At 40.3% G+C, this 16,865-nt stretch overlaps 1 protein-coding gene across 2 annotated transcripts in view; it reads right to left on the bottom strand.

The window, feature by feature from the left end:
• Dock11 (dedicator of cytokinesis 11) overlaps positions 1-16,865 on the bottom strand; it is a 187,577-nt gene that overhangs the window by 73,569 nt on the left and 97,143 nt on the right. For both annotated transcript variants that reach the window (XM_021154032.2, XM_029473424.1), the window contains exons 20-26: positions 14,966-15,089; positions 9,615-9,736; positions 9,084-9,170; positions 8,257-8,346; positions 2,627-2,745; positions 240-309; positions 28-153 (exon numbers count right to left, since the gene is read on the bottom strand). In XM_021154032.2, coding sequence (XP_021009691.1) covers positions 28-153; positions 240-309; positions 2,627-2,745; positions 8,257-8,346; positions 9,084-9,170; positions 9,615-9,736; positions 14,966-15,089 — 738 coding nt within the window. The remainder of the gene's footprint in view (positions 1-27; positions 154-239; positions 310-2,626; positions 2,746-8,256; positions 8,347-9,083; positions 9,171-9,614; positions 9,737-14,965; positions 15,090-16,865) is intronic.

Raw genomic sequence — 16,865 nt, 5'->3', positions numbered from 1 at the left:
GTGTCCAGCTGTGTCCTCCATCCTTACCTTTAGAAGTTTATTTATGGCTAGGAAATCTGCAGACTGTTTCAATATTGCAATCATAGTCGTAGCCAGGGTTTCATGTATCAACTGGGCCTGAAGAGTGCTTGGTTTTTCAGGTCTGAAGCTATACTGCAAACAGAACCAAGTAAACCATTAGACACAACTGTCCTGGGAAGCAGGAAAATCATCCAGCAAGAAAGCCTTACTCCACAAACCTTTATGAAGGATCTTAAGTAGCTCTCCAAGCCTTCTTCATGACACTTAGACACAATGTGTAAGAGAACCCTGAAACAACATTAATGAAAGTCAGTGGGCCATGCTTCAATTCATGACTTTAGTGTGATTGGCACATATGAGCAAGTCTAATCCCAGAAAACAAAATAAAGCAAACAAACTGCCTGAACGACAACAAGAGGTGTAAGAGGAGAGATGACAGTGGTCTAGATCTACAAGAGTCCACTGCCTAACACACTTGGCGCTTTGAAAAATGTACTTCCTGGTTCAAAAGGATACTTTACTTTGGCAACCCAGATGTTTCTTCTCCTTTCTAAATCTGTGTATTCACTGAAAAGTAGGGTCATAGCCCTATGTTGTAAAAGAGCTCAAGTAAAGTAAATACTCAAATACCTTCCAGTGAAGATAAAAACAACAACAACAAAGATACAGTGGCTGGGAAAGGTGGTGCATACCTGTAATCCCAGCACTTGGGAGGCTAAGGCAGGAGGATCACCGTGAGTCTAGTCCTGTCTGGGCTACAGAATGAGACTGTCTCAACAAAAGCAAACAAACAAAAGACAGCATGAAAACTGTGTCAAGGGGAAAGGAGGGACAGAGCAAGGGAAATAGGTTGAAAGGTGGAGGTAAACTTAAGAGACTAGCTGTGTCTCAAACTTCAGCAAGCAACAGCATCATCTGGAAGGCGTGTTAACAGGTTGCTTGGCTCGTTGCCTAGTGTTTCTGACTTTGTAGGGCTGAGGTCAAAGTTCAATGGTTAACATTTTGATAAACTTCCTAGGCACAGTACTTCTGGGACATGCATGTTGAGAACCATTATATTAGAATAATGCTCCTTAAACTTTCAATAGGACTCACCCTGACACCAGATATGGGCACAGGGCAAGAAAGTGTTTGTAGACTAGGGTCTATGGGAAAAGGCAGTAAGGGCAGCAGAGCCAAAGACAACCAGCACTGAGCACAGCAGTTTTTCAAGTTAACTATTTTCATTTTGAAATGCGAGGGTGTTTTACCCACTACCTTACAATGTACCTTTGTTTTCATACAGACATAGCTTATTCTTTCAAATCAAAACTCACGGTTTTAATGACACATTCTGCTCAGTATGAGAAACACGGGTTATGGGTGAGTGACTATATTGGTTAAAACTAAAATGAACTGAAATTCAATATTCATTTCTTGGAAGAACTAGCCACACTTGCGAAATGTGCTAAGTGGCTACCGTATTGTACAACACAAATAGAACATGACTGGAGAAAGGGCAATTGAAATTTATGTTTGTCTTATAAATAGCACAGAATAGTAAACAGCACAAGAATAGTGTAGGATTTCAATATATAATTTTCAAAATGGATGGATGAACCAGACATAAAATCGGGAAGCAAATATTTGACTTGAACTATACTTTAACAAACTATATTCGTATACAGAACACATCTCATTCAACAGTAAAAGAAGACACATTCTGCTTGTGTGCACAGAAATACTCTTCAGGATTGAACATACATTAGGTTATTTTAAAAAGTTTTAATAAGATTTAAGAAGACTGCAACCATTCTAGATAAGAGTTTTCAACCACAGTATGGTGAAGTTAAAATCAGTAAGAGAAGAACAGTAGAAAACGAAAACAACAGTGGAAAGGAAATGCCATGCTTCTGAACAAGCAGTCAGGAAGAAAGCAAAAACATAGACAAAAATAAAGGTGAAGTTACAGAAAAATGAATGGATTCCGAATGTATCCTATTCAGTAAGGTCACACAATCTCAGAACGAGACTAGCCATGGTCTCTAGCACATGTTGAACCTAGCCAACATCATGTGTATGTATGTAAAGTAATCTGCCTGTGGGCTCAGTATAACATGTATGAAAGAACAAGAAAGGCTGGTAGAGGATTAGAAAGGACCATCAAGGGGAATGAAGCACATCATCAAAGAGGCTAGACAGCTAACTTTTTCTAGTTCTAATTCTGCCATGGAGTTGTTGGTTTTAGTGATGGTTAAGTGCATAGAAATATGATAAACAGGGAAGTTCCATAGCTTCCATTCTGTACGGCATTTTGACTGCCTAGAAGTTCACTGAGATGCACAAACTTTGGATTTGGTTCATTTAGGTGTGTGTTGTTTATTTTAGTTGCAAGTTGCTTTTTTTAAAAAACAATAAAGTTAATCTAAAATTCTTTAGAAGAAAGAAAGAAATCAAAAGGTAAGTTAAAAAAAAATCTTTCAGACAAGTGATGATGAGACAATATGACCAAACCAATGGAATAGAACAAACACAGTTTTAAGAGCGAAGTTTATAGCCATGACAAAAGATTAAGAAAGAAAAACCGGAAGCAAATAGCTTCTTTCATTATAACACCGAAACTCACATGGTGCAGTTGATGGGAACGTCATCTTCATGGGTCATGTTTGTGAGAACTCGGAAGAGTTGCATAAGAATTACAGGTAGAAACTGTATCATGACTTGGATCTCCATGGCATGCAAACACTAAAATAAGTCATTATTAGTTATGGAAACAAACAGAAATATGATCTAATTTGCAAATGTGAAACAATAAGAAAATTAAGTAATGAGCGATATACTGGCTTGGCTATATGCTTGTTGAAATGTGCACTTTCAAGACAAGAGACTTGCTAAGGACTCAATCCACCGCATTCTTTTGCTATTTGGATTCTGCAAGTTAATTAGACATGAATGCCTAACTCAAGATATCAAGTACAATTTATTTATGGGCTTCGTATGAAGACAATTGGCCTTTGGTAAATCTATACTCATTGGGGGCTGGGGGTTGGAAGATCTGCCTTCAGGTACCATCCATTCTATATGTTTTCTATGACAATCTTAGCCTCCAGCCAGCCTGATGGTAAGTTAAGTGAGCTTCAGTAAAGAACATGTCTGTACATAATCTGCCTTATCCCACAGCATCTGTCAAACTGAGATAGTTTTATATTTTAACATTCTTTTAAAGTTTTTATGTTTTACTTACTTTTGTGTGTGTGTGTGTGTGTGTGTGACCATACATATACATGCACGTGGGAGCCTATGTGCCACAGTGCATGTGTGTGGTCAGATGACAACTTGCAAGAATCAGTTCTCTCTTCTATTACATGGGTCCTAGAAATCAAACTCAGATGATCAGGCTTGTCACCTTTACCCATTGGGTCATCTGGCCAGTCCTCAACATTCTTTGAATATATTTATTCCACATGCTTACACTCTGACTCTAATAATGGTATTACAAACATCCAAATGTAGTGCTGATATATATTATATACTCATGTATACATAGAAATGTTACAGTCCTGCTTGCTACATTCCTTTCTTCTTTCCATAGTCACTTGTTCCATCACTCCATCAGCCAAGCAAAAAGAAAAATCTAACTTTGCTGAGAAATTTTTTACATCTCCACACAGTCATCTTTTCTGCTGCTCCTTTCAGGATATCCCTTGACATTTTTCTAGAACATCTATAGTTTCTCCTCATTCTCAATGTACCCAGTACATATTTCCAAATTGATGCCCACTCACCATGGATTACAGTAGACTACTTTCTACCAAAATGGTTTTCATCTTCTTTTTTCTATTAGTGCTGAAGATGTGACAGTTTCCCACATGCTAAGGAAGCACTTTCCTATTGATCTACATCCTCAGCCATCTAGAATGTGATGTCTTCCTGTTACTGTGAGTAGTGGTCCTCATCAGGGGTCACATGGTCTCTGTGAGAGATTTAGTGATTTGGGGGCTATTTTTGGCTCTCACAGCTCGTGTATGCATGTATGTGCTACCAATTTCTACTAGGTAGAGGCCTCGAGCTTTGCTAAACATTCTACAACAAACTAGTGACATTCTCCTAAATGTCACTAGTGCTGAACTTGAGGAATCCTGAGCTATGGAATTAAGTTGAATATACTGAAGACCTAGCCTGTATTTTTGAATCTTTAAATTGACTACTGTTCTTTAGAAAGCCAAACTAGCATCACCATTGCTCTTTAAATATACCATATGCTTTCCTTAATTTTGTTTTGTTCACAGGTTTTAGCCAATTCCCAATTACTCATCCAGGGCCAGTTCAAATCCGCATTTCAGTGAACCCATTTCTCCTTCTCATCCAATGGAGCCGTACTGGATTTATTTCTAATAGCCAAACAACAGAGAGCAAACCAAACAACGTGAACACAGCTCCTACCATCAGAGAGTTCACTGTTGAAAGGGCAAAACCATGGAACTAAATCATTGCGGTACAAATAGCAAATAGTAGGACAGGTATGTGCACCGCATGTACAAAAGAAGTGGCAATAGAGCCACAAGCAAATGTGAGCTAAGCAGGAGGGAAATACCAGGCAGACAAGGCAGATGTGCATCCCATGTAGGATGGAGCTCCCTGCTACCACTAGATAGCTATTATCTTCTATAATTTATTCTCAACAGTAGCCAGAGTGTCCTTTTGACATGCAAATTAATGCCATCTTTCCCTTGTTAAACACAAACCAAACAAAATCACTACAAAGGCCATCAAGGGCCTCCACGACTCATACAATCGTCAGGCTGAGCTCCAAGCAGCCTCGGGCCCCCCTCCCCAACTCCCTGTGTTCCAGCTATGCTATCTTGTGCCTCCCTGTAACCACGCAGGTATAGGGCACACACACCCGCTGTAACAGTCTCGTCTCACCTATGGCTGTCAGCCTTCTTTCGGTTACTCCTTAATCTGAAATTGGCATTTCCACAGACAAGCCTCTCCTAGAATGTTCTCATTAACCTGTTCTTTTTTTCACATCACTCATTTTTCCCCTAAAGTTTATAATCTTCCTACCCACACAAAACTAGTTCGGTCCACATTTCCCCCAGTAACATTCCCAGCATCCAGAACAATACCTTGCCCATATAAGATGCATAAATCTTTGGTGAATAGCTGAATAAATGATTAAGGCAACAGACGGCAAGGCAAAATAGGAGTCCTTGCTCTACATGGGCTTCTCAATGATCTGAATCTTTAATAACTGCTGTATCAAACATGTAACATTTAATCACATCTGTCCTCTGGCAGTTCTGTGCATTATGAAGAAGTTGGTAGCTAACTTACTTTTTGCACTGTCTTTGCTTAGGCTGTAATATCCATGCTGACAATGTCTCTAAGTCATCCTCTGTGCAAGCTCTATAGGAACTACATACATAGCAAAGCTCAACTACCATTTACAGGGCTAACAGATACAAAAGTTGGCTGGGACGCTCATAGGACTAGGCATCAAGAGATGTGTCACAGACTCGGCTCAGCTAACAAGTAGCTGGACCTCTGTAGACAAATCACCTTTACTTAAGACTTCTGTGTTCTTATCCTCAAAAAGATACTTCTGTATAACCAACCCTTTTCTGCACTATTTCTGCAATTGCATGCCATTTCACTTATGACCACCAGAGGGCGTATGTGCATTGTATAACTTGTCATTCCACACGCTCAAAAACAAATACATTTTGTTCCATTTGAGGAATACCAGTATTTGAAAATGATGTATCTAACACCACTTTGTGAAAATTCTCACAGAGATACCTCTAAAGGACAATCAATGAGTTTAACAGATAAACTGTCCATCCATATAGCTTGAGTATTCCTAGATAGTACTAAGAACTGGATTTGAAACTTACATGACAAGAAAAACTTAGGAAAAAAAAAAAAGTAACATGACTATTATAGTCCTTAATGCTGAGGCCCAGAGTCACTACTGATTGACTGTCTCTCTTGAATGAAAATTAAACATTTTTTTTAATGCGGTAGGCAGAATAGTACTATTAAAACTAAAGTCAAGCCTGACCTAGTAGCTCTGATTTATAACCACAGTCCAGTCTGGTTCAGTGCAGTCTGGGAGGATAAAAAGGAGGACTACTGGCAGTTCACAGCCTACCTGGGCTATATAGTGAGTTGAAGACCAGCCTGGGCAACTTAACAAAAATATCTTTAGAAAAATAAAATACAGGGCCGAGGAGATAGCTCAGCGGGTAAGGTGCTTGCCAGTCAAGCATGAAGACCTGATTTTGATCTCCAGCACCAGCATTAAAAATCTGAGTATGGTGTTGCCAGCTTGTGATTCCACTTGTAGAGAAGATGCAGCGATAGGCAGATCCCTGGGGCTCGCTGGCCTACACTAGCCTACTTGGTGGGCTCAAGGCCAGTGAGAGTCTGTCTTAAAAACCAAGGTGGACAACTCCTGAGAAACAACCTAAGATGGACCTCTGGCCTTCACATCCATGTACATACATGTGCATACTCATGCTTACACACACAGGTACCCCCATACACGAACAGACACAAATACAAAATGCCAGAAAGTGAGGCCATAGCTGCATGGTAGGGTGTTTAAGTACCTGGCAAGCATGAGGTTCTGGGTTTAATACCCCCCCAAACAGCACATGTCCCTCTCTGTCCAACTCCTGCAAGACTTGCTATTTGACTTGCAAAAAATAAATAACTCTCCTCACTACCCTCAGAAGCTCCCCAGATACCCTGAGGGCATGCCTTCCCAACCTCATACACCAGCCATATCACAGTCCTTCCTGCTCCACAATACAGCAAACCAAGCTCCTTGGGGTCTCTGTACAGACTGTTCCCAGCTCTTCCCCAGCCACTCAGCTGCCATCGTCCTTTAAGGAGCTGGTCAAATATCACTTTGCCAGAGGCATCCTCTCTGGCAAGACAGAAAGTCTACCACATTCCTGTCTCCCTATAGCAGTGGCTCTCAACCTCCCTAATGCTGTGACCCTTTAATACAGTTCCTCATGCTGTGGTGAACCCCAGCCTGAAAATTGTTTTTGTTGCTACTTCATTAACTGTAATTTTGCTACTGTTATGAATCGTAATGTTAATATCTGATATGCAGGGTATCTGATGTGTGACCCCCCCAAAGGGGTCGCAGCTCACAAGTTAAGAACTGCTGCTTTATATAGTATCAATAATCATCTGAGGTGGCATCTTTATTCGCTCATTTCTGTGTTCATTCCCTCCACAACACATGAAGCTCTTTAGTAAGATTCTGTTTTCTTTGCTTAGATCCCTGATGTGGGCTTCCCAGGAAGCACTCCAAAGTTAGTGTGTCATGAACAATCAGGACCCAGAAGATGAGGTGTCTTCTTCAAGCCTCACAAGCAGTGGGCATTAATTACTCTTATCCCAATGTGACAGCTGAGAGAAGTTCAGTGACTTGGTAAAGGTTAATTACAGACCTAGTAAATGACAGACCTGCAGCGCAAAATCAGATTATGATTTCAGACCCATAGGCTCTATCTCACACCATACCTATCTCTCTGCAAGACAGGGTTTCCTTAGATTACTGTTAGGCAGCAGCCAAATGGGTAAAGGGAAAACCTGTAGTAATGAAATAAAAGTGTCTCATATTCTCCACGGCCAACCTTACTAACAAAGTCATGGAAAGAAACAACTGCGGCCAGGCAGGTCCTAGGATACACCCCACAGTCCCCACACAGAGGAAATAAGCCTAACATTAGGTTCTCTGACTGCTACAGTACAGTACCCTTAAGACTCCTTAAGACTCCCTCCCCTGCGCTACATGGAGGCAGACAATGTCTCTAGTTTTAGTGGGCCCTTCTCCCACTAATGGATACAGGGCCATTTCACATTTTATTATAAGGAAACCTGTTTTTATTCTTTCCGGCTCTTCTCCCACTACAACATGCTCTTCTTTTAGTGGTAGTTAGCAGGAAGAGCCGAGACACCCCCTCCCGCTAAAGCCAGTTCTGCAACTAAAATCAGAGGTTTCTAAACCATGATGTCAAATTTTGGCTCGAACATTTTCTCCCTAATGCAGCCGTGCTGCTGCCTGCTTCTGAACAGCCAGTTGATGGAAAAGTAAAAGGAGAAAGTGCCCTCCTAAGGCCCAAAGTGTTTTCAGGTGTTTTCCTGGTACTTGTATCCCACGTCAAAACTGTAGCAGCAGAAAGCCACAAAAAAAAAAAAAAAAAATTGAACCTTTTGCAGAACCTGTTCGTTTACCTTTAAATATTTAATGAGTTCCCCTGGAACTTCTTTTGAGCCCGACTGAATCAGCTGGCAATGATGGAAGAATTTGTGCACATGCAGATCCTGGAACACAGATGGAAACAGCCTTGTGAAATTTGATTCATTATTGTCAAGCACAGGCTCCCCAGCTCTCCCCAATCCAGCATCCTGAAGGCCTATCTAGCTAGGTATTCTACCACCTGGATCCCCGAGCCATCTATGGCAACTTGACGTCCTCTTGACCTTCATATAAAGCACCACGGCCAGGTGAACATGGGATGTACCTGAACACACAGAAAATTGCCAAATATGCCCAACCAGGTAAGCACTTATTTAAGGCTTCAAAACAAAACAAAACAAAACAAAACAAAACAGAAATAATGTATTCTATCCAATTGAGTTGCTTCTGTATATCAATGAAATGACCAGGAACAGAGCTCTGAAATGACAGGTGAAGAAAATGTAGCACCAGGAATTTCTCTGGCCAGTCATTTCTGGTATTCAGTACCCAGTTTTACCATGACACTCTGCTGGGAAATCCAATTGTCTCATGAAGTCTGTACAATATGGGTCACATCAGGAAGTGGAAAAGCTCAATATGTATTTTGAACTAGCACTCATTATTATTATTTTGTGTCTCAGGGAAGCTATTTCTCCTAACTTAGGTTTAATTTTTTTTTCATGTTTAAAATGATGATGATAGCTTTTACATGCCCTTTAAAGTACAATTTCTCCAAGGCAGTGGGAGATTAAAAGTAGTCCAGTTTAATGAGGAAATATATTCCAGTACTCAGATGAGAAGTTTCGGTGCTGTAACTTACCTGAGTATAAATGGTTGATTCTAAGTGGGTCTTAATCTTCAGCAAAGGCTTTGCACCATCTACCCACTTGATATCCGCATTTGATTGCTGGAGAAAATACAGCCATGAGCATATATATTAGAGAGAGAGATACATGACAACCTACAATATCACCCATGCATTTTAAGAGATTTCAGAAAGGAATGTATTAGATTCATCCAAAGGAAATACTGGAGAAAATAAGTGCCCTTTAGAATAAACATGTCCTAAATAATTTTGGATTTCCAATCCTCTCCAGATTTACATAATTATCATAAAATGAATTAGTTAAATATATGAGGTTTTTAAAAGTCATACCCCAAATCCAGTTTTAAAAGATACTGAAAATCATCAACTGTAAATACAGAACAGTCTTTCCTGCTTAACTTAATTGTGAAGGAGGACCAGCCTTCAGACCATACTTTGAGAATTCCTTTCCCATCCTATAACAACAGAATTCTACTTTTAAATATATAAAACAGGACTAATTCTCAAACGCAGATATCCCCCTACCCTTCTTGATTCAGCATCATTCACATTCAAGTAGCCTGGAGGAAGATTGGCTGAGACTGGCAGCTGCTGCTCCAATGTGATGACCCTCCCATCCTTCAGCAAAGGTACCCAGGCAAATCCCACTGCCAAGACAATAATCAACCGTAAGAAATGAAATTGCAAATACAATTAGCTACACAAATGTCTGCAAGCTGGGGAAGCAGGCAGGATGGTGCTGTTTCCAGGGATCTGTATGTGGGAACCCAGGTGTCAGGCAACTGTGGAGCAGGGAAGGAACAATGCATTTGGATCATTTCCTAATCCCAGCCTATCCACTAAAAAGTTATTAGCACTTTATCTTTGGCAATAAACATGGGAGCAACATAGCCCTTTCAGTTAGAATTGAGGGACTGGCCTAAGATAATTGATGAAAATCTTTAACTGTCTCAAATATGCCTCAATGTCACTGTTGGGGGCTGCTTGGGTAGACTCATGTTTTAGAAGGTTCAAATTCCCCTTATCTATCCTTCTATTTAGAGTTGACACCACCTCCGACAGCAATCATGTCTTCTAAAACTTCTTATGGGAACCCTGGGGTATTGGATTATGGAAAAATTAAGTTCATAAATCAAGGTAGTAAATTTGATACAAGGTAGTAAAAGAGTCAAACATTTAGATAGGCAGAGGTTTCCTGCCTGGAGGTCAAGGAGTAGAATGAGAACACAGCCAGGCAACAGTGTTTATGACTTCAGTCCACTGAGAGTTTTCCTGCCATCTCTACATTTCTTAACACTTCTACCCCCAAAGGGGGATCTTGGCTTTCTATTAGAAAACTCATTATGTTTTGCTATACTAACCAGAGCCATCTGTGTTGCTCAAGTTCCGTCATGTCGTGTCAGTCTTTCCATTATACAGATTACTCTGGGCTTTGAGTGTTTATTACTTAGCTATAAAATATAAAAGAATTTAAAAAAAAACCCAACCTTGCTCTTGGCAAATGAAACGGGGTGTTGGCTGAAGAGCACTTTGGAAATCCACTGCCTTCTAAGTCTTGAAAATTCTTTGCATGAATGCCTATGCACGTATGTGCATGTGTGTGTTTATACTGTGAACTCAGAAGTCAACACAAATCTGGTTATAATGCTTTCATGTACATGTCTAATTTGGCAAATGCTTTCTGCTCTTAGAAGACAACCATAACAAACATGGCCTTCTCTCAGTAGAGTGAATGGCTTTAACAGACACTGTATCATGTCTGAAGAGCATCTTCTCTGGCGACACTTCAAAAATGCTTTCCCCAGACCTCTGCTCTCAGAAAAAGCAGGAAAGTGATGTGTGCAGAAGCACCACTAGCAATGACAATGTCAGGAAGCCCAGGAGGCCCCAGTCCTACACAAAGGACTATAGCAGCTAAGGAATGCTGAGAGAGGAAGAAATAGTCTTCCCCAGGGAACATAGCACAACAAGAGGTTATTAACTACCAAATGGTCAGCCCTTAAGATATGCACACACACATACACACACAATTGTGTGTGTGTGTGTATATATATATATATATATATATATATATATATGTAAATGACAAGTATACACACACATAAGTAACATTGAATCGAGCAGGTTATATTTAGGAATGTATATACATATATGCATGTAACGACAATTAATTTAAAAAAAAGAGGCCATGAATCTGAAAGATAGAGAGAGGGAGTAATTATCATCTCAAAAATAAAAGAAAATTTAAAATATGAGAAACAAAGAGATGATGCTGTTGATGCTGTAAAAGTGAAAATTTGAGCAATGGGGGTGGGGTGTCACGAACTTCCAAACTAGAAATGAGAAAAACCTATTTCTTGTTCTTAGACAACACTTCTCCTCATAGAGTTTTTATGAGGTATAATCTATGTAAGTTTTTTCATGTATTTGCAGTTGCTCCATTAAAAGGAATTATGGAATTTTTTTTCACTGCTCCAAAAAAGAAACTCTAACACATCACTCCAACTGTCTTTTTCTTCCTACCCCAAGAAACCATCAATCCACTTCCTGTCTGCATGATTCTGCTTAGGTGACACTTTTGCACTGTGAATTATCAGAGCATGGCCAAGCGTTTCCCTTAGTTGAAACTCAGAGGCAGCACTTGGAAGCTGTAAAGGTATGCTATCAAGCATGCCATCTGGCTCAAAGGTAGGAAGCCACTTAAAGGGAGGACAGTTAGAATTGATGAGTGACATGAAGAATCACCATCTCATGCTTCACTGAACACCTTGCCCATTTCAATCTAGAATTTGGATGAGAAAACTGCAATTTATCACTCAGGTGGAAAGTACTTGCATGGATTCTTATAGTTCTGTCTGGTTTCATCTCATTTCTCCAGGCTCCTACTCTAACTGTAGTTTTAATGAGCCCCGCTGCCTGATGGTATCCTGCCGAGAGAGATCTCACTAGTTCCTCAAACACATCAGTCCTGAGCCTGCCACAGACTGCTGTATCTTCTTTGTGTGACCACCTGATTTTGAAACCTCAATGGTTACTCTCAATCATCTAGCAATTAGTCAGCTATTTGCCAGGTACAAGATACTGTCATCCCTGGGAATTCATCTCAGAGACACTAAAATTTGTGTATGTTTAATTTACCTATAAAATGGCATAGTATTTACAACATGTACCCTACATACATCCTCCTGTATATTTCAAATATTCTTTGATTACATATAATATCTGCTGAGCATATATGCACTTAGTAAAGATGCAGTTTTTCATTTTTATATTTATTTTTATTTATTTATTATTTTATTTTATTTATTTTTATTTTTCTGTCTCCAGAGTCCTGACTATCCTGGAATTAGCCAGTAGCCCAAGCTGGCCTCAAACTCACAAGAGATCCACCTGCCTCTGTCTCCCAAGTATTGGGATTAAAAACATATGCCACCAAACTCAGCTTCAGACGCAGTTTTTAAGAATAACATTTACAGGGGCTGGGGAGAGAGTTCAGTTGGTAAAGTGCTTGCTATGCAAGCATGAGGTCATGCGTTCAAACTTCAGCACAAATCTTTTAAAAAGCCAAGTGTGGTGTGATGTGCAATTCCCAGCTCAGGGCGCTAGCTAGCCCAGCCCAGCTAGCCCAGCCTACTTGCCAAGTTCCAGGGCACTGAGAGACCCTGTCTCAATAAGACTGGGCAGCACCTAAGGACGACACTGGAGACTGCCTTGTGGCTTGATGCATGTAGGTGTTCATACACAGTGAATATATACACACAAACAAAATAATATTCTCATCCACTTATGGTTGAATATATTCATAAGGAACCCACACAGGTTTTTACTGAGAGGACATAAACCTTAAAATTTTTTCTTTTCCTTTTTTTTAAAGACAAGTTCATACTATAGCATAGCCTAGCATTAATCTCACAGCAATCCTCCTGCCAGACTCTTGAGTGCTACAGTTACAGATCTAAGCCTTCAAACTTGTCTTTCCTTTTCTGTATTCTTCCTTCCTGATATGGTCATAGTTTACCCTCTTCCTTTATATAACCTTTTAAATAGGTCTCCAACCTGTATCCTTCTGTCCTTCCTTCCTTCTTCCTGCTCTACCTCACACTGCCCTTTACTTTGCTTCCTGGCCCATTTTTCTCCTAAAGAGCTCACACTAGTGTTAGTAACCTTTCAATAGTCCTACACTGGTAATAAGACCAAGTTAGATCCACAGCCTGGCATTCAAGAGTTTTCCACAATGCTTTTCAACCACATCCTGTGGTCCCCTGCCCAGCATCCTGGGTCTTATGTTTGTTAAGTACATATAGATTTCTGTCCATATCCCCTTAATCCTCTGACTCTGTAAAAGCTGTTCCTTCAACTCAGAATGCCCCACCTTCCTACCATCATAGCACTCTAAGCTCAATCCCTTCCTTTAAGACTTCATTCAATGCCATCTCCTGAGAGCCTTGCCTGAGTCACAACCACTTGTCCCACTAGCTGAATCACTCACTCATCTGTGTTCACATGTCACAACCTTTCCAGTGCTCACTATTATCTATCTTATATTAGATAGACTTGTCTACATAGGACCCATGAAGTTAACTAGATTATATGCTCAATGATGATGACCTCTGACCTGGTTGGTTTTTCTGTCAACTTGACATAAGGTAGAGACATTTGGGAAGGACTCACTGTCAATTTTAAGATTGCCTCCATAAGACTGACCTATAGGCATGTCTATCAAACATTTTTTTTTGATTAATGATTGATGGGGTGAGGGTTCAGGTCACTGTGGGTGGTGCCATCCCTAGGCTGGTGGTCCTGAGTGCTATAAGAAAGCAGGCTGAGCAAGCCATGAGGAACAAGCCACTAAGCAGTCCCCTTTTGTGGCCTTCACGTCAGTTTCTGCCCTTAGTACCCCTCTGTGTTCTTTGCCTCAGTTCCTGCCTCCAGGTTCCTGCTCTCAGTTCCTGCCCTGTCTTCCCTTCATGGAGGACTACAAGCTACAAATTGAAATAAACCCTTTCCTCCTCAAGTTGCTTTTGTGATCATGTTATTTTATCACATCAATATTAACTCCACGACAAGCTCGATATTGCATTTTTTACTACATTCTCTGTAGTATCTACTAATATAGTTCACAAAAATATACATAAATATCTGCTGAATGAATGCATCCTGAGGCAGATGACATTTGTAAAGTGGAAATGACACAAGCTATGCTCACAGTCCTTGGATGGTCTCCTAAAGCTGTCTTCTACTGGTTTATTTAAAGCTTTCATGACATGGGATCAGAACTGGTGCCTCACTGCTAAAGCTTATTCAACTTCATTAAATCTGTTCTCATTAGCAACAGGCAGTCCCCAGTCTCCCTCCAGCTCACAGATGTCCCTGGCTCTGGGCTTACTTTTCTCTTCCTCAATAAGCAGAACTGGAAAATTCTAGTTGCTGGGCAATTCTCCATAAAAGAAATAACAATACTGTATTATAATATGTGTTTCTCCCCAAGAACAGCATTGTTACTTGATGTTGCTTAAAGAACTTTGTCTGGACAAAGATATTTGATATGCATGATAATAAAAATCAATGTATAGTTTGTCTTTTGTCAATGAACTGTTTTCAGATGAAACTTGTTTTGCTACGCAGGCTGGTCTTCAACTCCTGGGTTCCAGCAATACTTTACTTTTAGCCTCATAAGTAGTTGCGACTACAGGTATACACCAATGTGTTTGGCTTAGCAATGAACTATAGAACTCAGAAATATAATTTTTGGTCAAAGAGTGAGGTAGTTGACAACTTGGTGAAATGAGAACTACAGAAAGATTATATGACCCTGAGTCTGATCCCCAGTACCCCCCCCACACACACACACACACACAAAGAAGCAGCACACATACCTGGAGTTTCCACTGTGTCTTGCTTTTTGGTTGTTCCTTTTGTGTTGATTTCACAACTCACATGATAAAAAGTAAAAAGCAAGTGATGCTTCTGGTGCAGGTGAATGGGAAGCTCAATTTTGATCTGAAATGGCAGAGACAGTACATACAACATTTTGTTTTGCTGTCAGACATGCAGCTCAGTTTCACTATACTGTTCCAAAACTACCCCCTGAAGGATAAGCCAAGTGGCCAAATAGCAGGAATCATTTCAATCGACTTCAGATATTTTTTCTGGTCAGTTTCAGTTTGACAGTACTATCCTCATGGCCAGAGATGACATAACTCAGTGCAATCTATTTAAAATGAACATTAAATATGAAAAGCTATATTACCTAAGTTGTTGTTCCTCTGTGCATGGAAAAAATTAAAATCTTACAAATAACATGCAAATATCCACCATCACATTCAGTACCCTCAAAATCAAAGTCATAAAACTTTCTCTAGAAAAAAAAAATGGAACAGACAAAAAGATGTCACATGTGACTCCAAAAATTAGGTACAAAAGATGCTTATAAGACTCATTCTCAAGTAATTTACTAATTAGAAACCAATTGTATGCTTATGTCTCCTATTAGCAGGTAAAAACCAAATATTTAAATTTGATACATAAGCCCATATCCATACAGATACATATGAAAATAACTGTTCTCTGTCTTTCCTAGTCAATATACAGTGAATGAATAAAAAATCTATTATTTCAGACACTCTGAAAATAACCATGTCACATTTATTATGTTCAGATCACTGCACTGGTTGGTACTAGCTATAGAGAGGCAACAGTATGTCGATGGACATTTGGTCCAATTATCGTGCACACAAGGCCATGGTTGGGAGTATTATCACCAAGGTCTGTTATAGGTATATTCATTACCGAATATGCCTGTTCACAGCATCCAGACCATCTGGGCATCAAATGCTCTACTGCACATAAACATGGGCATACTCTCCCCCCACCCCCGGGTAGCAAAAATGTAAGACATTATTAATTCCTTCTCCACTCCCCAAGAAACCAGGGGAAGTGCATTGAAAAAAGAATGTGTGGGGCCCAGAGCTGGGGCAGGAGGGTCTTTATAAAAGCAGGTGGATCAAGAGAAATCCTGACAGCAGGAGGGATGGTTTCAGACCAAGCCAAGAATGGAGACTTCAGGGCCTAGGCAGAACCAGCAGAGCATCTGGTTCAGGATGCTCATTCAAGCCACATGCAAATACAGCCTGTGGAGTTGGATAAGCAAATACACAGAGGCTAGATGAGGTTGTGACTAGCCACACTGGGCAATACAAAGAGATACAGGGATAGACAAGAAGCAAGAAAGAATGAACCAGAGAGACTAGAAGGGAACACCAGGCCACAGCACTTCCCTTTATATCCCGTCCAACAAGGTGGACAGGGCAGCAAGTGGGACTTTGGCACCCAGCTGTACAGTTTTCTCCCTCCAGTGCTTCACTTATAAACAAGCTGGCCCTTACTAGTTAAAACCATAGGAGGAAAGAGCTAGCTGTGCCTTCAGAAAAGCTAGTCTGGATGTAGTGAATTTTATTTGTTTCTGTTTTAAAATTAGCAGCACTTTGAAGTACTAAGTTTCACTATGGCACTTTCAAAGACAATTTTTGTATAGCTCCCCATGTCCACCACTATGTCCCTGCTGCCTGCCTTCTATCATTCTACCATCACCCCTATCCCCTTAGCCTCATTTTGACTTCATTCACAGGTATTCACTATTGCCCATCCCCCTTCCCTCCTCCTCAACACCCCTTTCCTCTTTCCTGGTAGTCTCTTTTCTCATTTCATTGGCTACACCCACATTTATGTAGTTAATTATTTAATTTCTGGTCCTGGCACTTGATCTTAGGGCCTTAT

Source organism: Mus caroli, chromosome X (assembly GCF_900094665.2).
Source record: "Mus caroli chromosome X, CAROLI_EIJ_v1.1, whole genome shotgun sequence".
Lineage (NCBI taxonomy): Eukaryota > Metazoa > Chordata > Mammalia > Rodentia > Muridae > Mus > Mus caroli.
This window is presented reverse-complemented; position numbering and strand designations above follow the sequence as displayed.